This window comes from Chrysochloris asiatica, unplaced genomic scaffold, assembly GCF_000296735.1.
Source record: "Chrysochloris asiatica unplaced genomic scaffold, ChrAsi1.0 scaffold00019, whole genome shotgun sequence".
NCBI lineage: Eukaryota > Metazoa > Chordata > Mammalia > Afrosoricida > Chrysochloridae > Chrysochloris > Chrysochloris asiatica.
Genome location: NW_006408537.1, coordinates 23,103,685 through 23,110,867, shown reverse-complemented (window position 1 = coordinate 23,110,867; position 7,183 = coordinate 23,103,685). Strand labels below are relative to the sequence as shown.

At 41.0% G+C, this 7,183-nt stretch overlaps 1 protein-coding gene across 1 annotated transcript in view; it reads left to right on the top strand.

Moving 5' to 3' along the window:
* COL9A1 (collagen, type IX, alpha 1) overlaps nucleotides 1–7,183 on the top strand; it is a 105,371-nt gene that overhangs the window by 20,125 nt on the left and 78,063 nt on the right. Inside the window, exons 6-7 of the mRNA XM_006835747.1 lie at nucleotides 5,489–5,572; nucleotides 6,291–6,311. Coding sequence (XP_006835810.1) covers nucleotides 5,489–5,572; nucleotides 6,291–6,311 — 105 coding nt within the window. The remainder of the gene's footprint in view (nucleotides 1–5,488; nucleotides 5,573–6,290; nucleotides 6,312–7,183) is intronic.

The window sequence follows — 7,183 nt, the reverse complement described above, 5'->3', positions numbered from 1 at the left end:
GATCTGTGTTGGAAGAAGTGCAGCCAGAGTGCTCCTTGGAGGTCAGGATGGCCAAACTTCATCTCTCATACTTTGGACATATTGTTAGGAGGGACCAGTCACTGGAGAAGGATATCATGTTTGGTAAGGTAGAGGGTCAGAGAAAAAGAGGAAGACTCCCAGCGAGATGGATTGGCAGAGTGGTAGCATCAATGGGCTCAAGCGTGACAACAATTGTGAGGTTGGCCCAGGATCGGGCAGTGTTTTGTTTTGCTGTGCATAGGGTTGCTACGAGTGGGTACTGACTCGATGGTACCTAAAAACCACAACATAGTATTTACAGTCAAAAGCATTTTTTAGCTTATTGCCTTACATACTAGATATCTTCATATCTTCCACAGCGTCTAGATCAAAGCACATGAATGTGTTATATAGGAATATGTTGAATGAATAAAAAAATACATGACTATATTCCAGGTCTGGGAAAACTCCAAGTCTGCTTCTCTTCTCTTACACTGTGCTGTCTTAACCTTGTTTGATCTGGATGAATGGTGCCTACTGAGATTTAACTACATTTCTAAAACTGTGTCTTGAGCTGCATGGCCTAGTGTACAAAAAGTTGGGGAAATATAAAAATTTCAAGACAATTTGGGAGTCTTCTAAATTGTAACAAAGATTATTTAATTGGAAAATGTCCCTTATGATGGTAGAAACCAACATTTTATCATAAACTGAAAAGAAGAAAGAGGCTTGAGAATTGAAGTATTTAAATTTTTGTTGTCTCCGGGTAGACAAAAGTTTAATGAAATATTTCATTTCTGTTAAAAAAAATCTTTGAAGAGAGGCATTTTATACTTATAAAATGTATCCACAATTTAGCTTGCAAAAACCAACGTTTGTGCCATTAATATTGAAACTATCTCTATCATTCATCATTAAAATTCTCATAGTGACCCTATACAACAGATGGAATTGTAGCTTGTAGTTGTAGTTAGGTGCCTTCAAGGTGATTCGGACTCATAGCAACCCTGTGTAGGGTTTCCGAGGCTTTTAAATCTCTGTGGGAGCAGAAATCCTCACCCTTTTCCCATGGAGTGGCTGTCGAGCTCCAGCTGTGAAATTCGTAGCTCAAATCCAGTGTTTATTGTATGGAGCTGCTGTGCTCCCAATCATACCTTGCTGTTAAGTGCTGTCCAGTCAGTTCCGACTCATAGAGAACCTGTATAGATTTTTCCAGGAGAGGCTGGTGGGTTTGAACTGTTGACCTTGAGGTCAAAGAAACCTTGCAGTCCAGTGCTTATCCTACAGTGCCACACCAGGACTTCTTGGCATCCTATTAAAAAAAAAAGTTAGATAATTGACATGGAGAGATGGAGCAGCTGGGGACTCTAGACCCAGAGAGGGAGAGGGGCTGTGTGCTGATGACCAGGGGGGCAGGCTTGCAGGGTTGATGATACATAGAGGGGACTGTCACCATGGCAATGTAATGATATAGGATGAATGTAAAGCTAATGTTCTCCCACATAACCTATCACATAATTCACAATAAAACATTAAAAAAAACATTAGATAATTCCAAACCTGGGCAGATGCAAGGGACCTTACAGTCATACAACTCAGTTTTTCTTGTGACTATAGAACAAAGAGCATTTCTTGAGAAAGGTAGATTTTACTATGGCATTTTATGTTCCATTCATTAGATTGAAAAAAACACCCACTGACCTTTTTATTTCTTTATTCATATTTTCCCCAAGTCTTATGGATTTTAAACTCATTGTGGGCAGGGAGATAGCTTTGGTTCCCTTAGAATGCTTCCTTAGTGCTTGGCTTATATTGAGCCCAAACAATGTTGACTAAAGGACTAAATTATAATATTCATCACTTATATTTTGTCTGGGTATTTAAAGGGAAGGATGATTCCAGGTTTGAAAATGAGGAACGTGTGGAAATCAGTATTTTACATGTATAATGAAAGTGACTTTTACCAAGGCATTCTGCCAATCCCCTTAAAAATAATTAACATGCAAATTGGAATTCATATTGCATGCCAAAAAGCAATTGTTGTATAGCTGATTATTTGTGCACATAGCTGCTGTTTATACTAATGCACAGATGTGTTCAGAAACCCCTGATCTATGTGGTGCTCTGAAAAACCAGCCTGTATTCACAGATGAATTGCATTTCATTGCCCCATTATCCTGTGCCACAATTACCTCTTGCATATTTAAACAGGTGTACCATTTTATACAGAGAGAATTACATTTTGGGGAAAACAGCTAAATGTTTTCATTTGCAATAGTAACTTTAGAGAGCTATCTAAATAAAGGATATGGATGTCCTGATCAGTCTTGCAACTTAAGTTTCTCAAAGTGATTAAGGAGCAAATAATTTTTCAGAATCTAAATATCATACACACATATAATATACATTTAATTTGCATTACCTATTTGTAAATGACTTAATGGATAAAATTTTGTGAGTGGTTTCTTTCCTTTGGAGGGTTAGAGAGATGAGAGATATCTTATTCCGGCAAAACTCTTACCTGGACATTGAGGAGAAAGAAATTACCAACTTTCTTAGCTATGTGGTACTTTATAGTGCCAATGAATAGGTAACGGCATACAGAAACAGCTGTCAATTTTTGGAGCGACACTAGTAGTTTTGCTTCTGGATATATTTCTTTAACCAGCATGCACATGCGGAAAGGTCTGACTTCTTATGAAAGTTTCTCAGTTTAGTTCAGAAGTTTTCTAGCAGATGTTGGAAACAAGCATGCACAGTTTTAATTCCAGGAAGGCCTCTTCTTTTATATTCATCTTTAAAATAAACATTCCCATTACCAAATGAATTGGTAACTTGCTTAAAAAGTCATGATTCATTCTGGACACAGCATGCCCTCTTTAGGGAGGTGGAGTGGGATGGTAGAGAAAGCCTTTGATTGAGAGTCTGGCACATTTGTAATGCCAGATCTGACGCTTACGAAGTGTGTCATCTCTGGCAAATTGTTTAACTTTGATGCCCCAGTTTACCCATCTGTGAACTGCCTCAAATAGTTATTTGAGGGCGTGCCAGGTAATTAATAGTTGTTAAGGAAAAGTTTCTTCTGTTCTTTCTTTCATCTTCCTTTAAAAAATTTCCCCCAATGGTTAAAAGAAAACCAAAGTAAAATCTCTCTCAAACCAACAAAACTACTTTGATAGAAATTAAGTGTTTGATTAAATTGATTTTCTAAACGGGAAGATATTATGTGATTTGGAAAATAGTTCTTTTGGAGAATGACAGTATACTACTGTGAAATAATCAATAGTATGGGTTACACAGATCAGCATGATTCTTCTACAGTATGTAGATAACACTTTATTTTAAATATAAGTCTTGATTTAGCTCATTTTCTTTTTATCCTGTGTAAGCCATTTTCTCCTCAGATGTTTGCGTCTTTTAGAGCAAGTACCCAGTAGGGTTGAGACCAGCAAGAATGATGGAGCAAAGGGAAAGCTCTGGGACATTCAGATTCATATGGGAAGGGGCTTCACTGGAAGAATGTGAAGGTACATTCACTCCTCATTATTAACATGGTTCTGTCCTTTCCAAAGACCAGGTTATTTTGCAAACACTAGCATTATGAGAAATGGAGGATGACTACCTCATTACATAACTGTCAAATTACATCATTATATACTTGCAGTTTCATAACTGTCAAACAACTGAGAATCAGGGCCCAGTCAAGTCGACACAAAATTTTAACCATCACAGCAAGCATTACAGCATTACAAACCTTGTATCTTGACATTTGTTATTGTCAGACATATGTTGTTAAAGTGCAAAATGGTCAGATAGATTTTTTTTTACTACTGTCTTAAATGTCAAAATGTTGTATAATGATATATTCAGTGAGGAGTGTTGTTAAATGCCATCAAGTTGGTTCCAAATCATAGTGACCCTGCAAAGGGTTTCCAAGGAGTGGCTGGTGGGTTTGAACTGCCAACCTTGTAGTTAGCAGTCTAATGTTTATTCAACAGCACCACATCAGGACTCCAAGTGAGGAGTAGGTGTATTATTGTTACCCCTTTATAAAATGAACACTTACTTTTTTTCTGAGATCCTCTTCCTTTATGGACAGAGAGGAAAAACTTACTCCTTCATCCACTCCGGGTTTGGTCTTCCATCCAGTAATTTCAAGTCTGTATGTCTCCGTAATGATGAAAAGTCCCCACAAAGGATCAAACTTCATTGTAGGTTAAGCATAACAAGAATCCATTTGGCAGATGGTTTGGAGTAGGAATTACTGCTGGATGAAATAAAAAAGGCAGTGTGTAAATTTGGAACTTAGATACTTAGACATATGCAAAATTCCAGGAGAATCAACTGATCAAGAACAATAGATCTTATTTAAAATGCCTAGCAAGAAATCTGCTCAATATATAGAGAGAGCTAGCATGATGGCAGTCTTCCAGTGGGATCTGCCAAAATATTTTCTTTTTCCAACCTTCATTACCTGAAATTCTTTTCAGATTCAGACCTGGCAACTCTTTCCTTGCTATTTTTTCTTTTCCTTCTTAATCTTTGTTTAAAGGAGAAAGAAGGAACCACTAGAATACATTTAGAATTCAAGGGTCTAGAAATTTTAAGTCTCTTCGTAAAGCAAACAAGATTATAAAAAAAAAAAAGTAGGTATTTTATTTCTTTCTCCTTTTGTTTTCCTATTCTTTCCTTTCTTGTTTTTTTCCTTCTTTAACTCTTCTGAGTCTTAAATATCCCTCATATTCTCTCCGCCTCCTGTCCTTCCATTTTCTACATTTTAAGTTACAACCACTTCATGGAAAATGTCTTCTCTAGCATGCAAATTTCTTTAGGGCTGTGTTTTCTTTCCTCTTCCTGTTCTCTTATGCTGTCTCTGTCTCCAATCTTCTCCCATGTAAACTATTAGAGCATATATTCCCTGCATATATTCAAAACAACTGGGTTTAACCCAGACTCTGAACGTTCTTGTCTTGTAATTTAGGCAGTTCCTTGTTCTCTGTAAGTCTCACTTTTAATAGAATCCATTTCCAGAGGCTATCCTGAGGACCAGAAAAAGAAAAAAAAAAATCAGTGTCAGTGGTCTTTCATGGCATGCTTCAGTAAGGCAGATCTCAAGATCTCCAATGCTCAGAGAAACATGGATCAGGCTTTCAGTGGGTTTCCATTAGAAAATTACTATTTAAAGAATAGAGTCCTAATGTGGCACCATAAGATAAGCACTGGACTTCAATGTCGGTGGTTCAAACTCACCAGCTCCATGAAACCCCATAGAGAGTCGCTATGCGTTGGAACTGACTCATACACAACACAGAACACACAACAGCAACATTAAAAGAAAAGCAAGAGCTCTGGTTCTTTGAGCTCAACCAATTCAAGTTGGTTTGTAGTCGCTTAAGGATTGGGCTACACTTACAAACCCATCTCTCTCTGAGATGACCTGCTTCTCTTCCAAATGAACCTGAATTGACTGTCTGCTATCTTTCTCCAGTTTGAACTTCAGTGGATGCTGATTCATTGTGACCCCCTGCGACCAAGGAGAGAAACTTGCCATGAGCTTCCAGTCAGGACAACAGTGAGTCCCTTGCCTACCTGCAAAGGCTACTTCTGCCCAGCTTTACCTCTTTCCATCTACTCACTTTCCTTCCCTCAAGAGTCCGGGATTTTGCTGTACCAAACAGACAAGTTTTAAAGCTGCACAGATCCCATCCGCAGGCTGGCGAGTAAAAAACCAGTTAGAGAGTTTGGTTCTCCCTTTGGTGGTTTACGATTGTGAGATGCTGCAGTGGGGTGGGGGGTGGTGGTGGGGCAAGAGCAGGGTGGGGTGGGGTGGGGGTGAGGTAGGGGAGTGAAGAGCACACTCACTGGGACTTGGCCGCAAGACCGCAGGGAAAGGGTTAAGAGGGACTGTTGTTATTCTATCCGTCCTCTCCGTCCCGCAAGCTTTCCTCCAATCCCCAGGACCCTCTCAGGGACCATTCATAACAGGAGAAACCTTACGCCTCTCTGGCCAGGGCACCTTTGCAACGTCTGCTCTCTGGGGGGCGATTTTTGCCGGGGGCAAAGTGCCACTTTATGCGTGTGGCTGGTCTGAACGCCTAGTGGGGCGGCAGATCTAGGCCGGGGGGATTAGCAGAGGGCGGCGGGCATGGCCTGGACATCGCGGGACCGCGGTGTCCTCGGGCTGCGACTGCTACTTCCCGTGCTCTGCCTGTGCACGGCGCAAGTAAGTTGGGCACGAGTTCCGGGCTTGTGTACAATTTCTCACTTTCTCCTCTTGTTTCCTTTTCCAGCCCAGCGAGACCACCGATCAGGTAAGCAGGGGAGTGATGTATTTGCATTTTTGTGAGCACGCAAGGGAAGGTGGAGGCACAACCGTAGCTGTGGAAAGGTGCAACATCCCCACGGCATGGGCCTCGTGCTTCCACTCGCCACGCGCTCGGGTGGCGCCTGCAATTCGAACCTGGGTCTAAGATGAACCCTCATTCTAGGGTAGAGCGCCTCCGTCACCAAAGAGGTCCTAACACTGCTGCCTGGGGACAATCAGTGACTTGGAACAGGGGATATGTTTTTTTTTTTATTTATTTTTTAATACGCATTGCTTATTACCTCTTTTTCCCCCTCCGGGCCGTAATCAAGAAAGACCAGGCCTTGCTGGAGAAGGCGGGAATTGAGGCGAGTGCACTGAAGCAGGGATCCCTCTCTGGTTCTTCCAGTCTGCGGTGGTGGCACTAAACCATGCACCCGGCTAGCCGCCCGGGGAACACCAAGATAGGAAGGCGAGGGCAGGTCCTGGCGCCCATCAAAATTTCAACAACTTCTCTGAGGCTTCAGAGCCTCCTCCCTCTAGCGCCAGAGAGGACCTTGCAAGGGGGTTGGTGAGCACAGCCAAGGTCTGAGGTTTCACTTACAAAGACTCCATTGTAACCTGTCTGGTCGTCGGAGTATAGAAAAACGAAGAAGTTTTCCTTGACGAAAGGGGTTTTTCTTTTTTTTTTAAATTCAGAATAGTGAAGAAGAAGAAGAAGAAAAAACAAACCACAAAAAAACCAAACTCCACATTCCCTAAGCAACTAGTTTGTAGTATTTTAGCATTGCCTCTAGCACAAAGTTTAGCTGTTCACAATCAATGAAAGGCGATAAAAGGAGTCACATTATAGGGTCAGTGTGAAATTTGGTGTCCGGG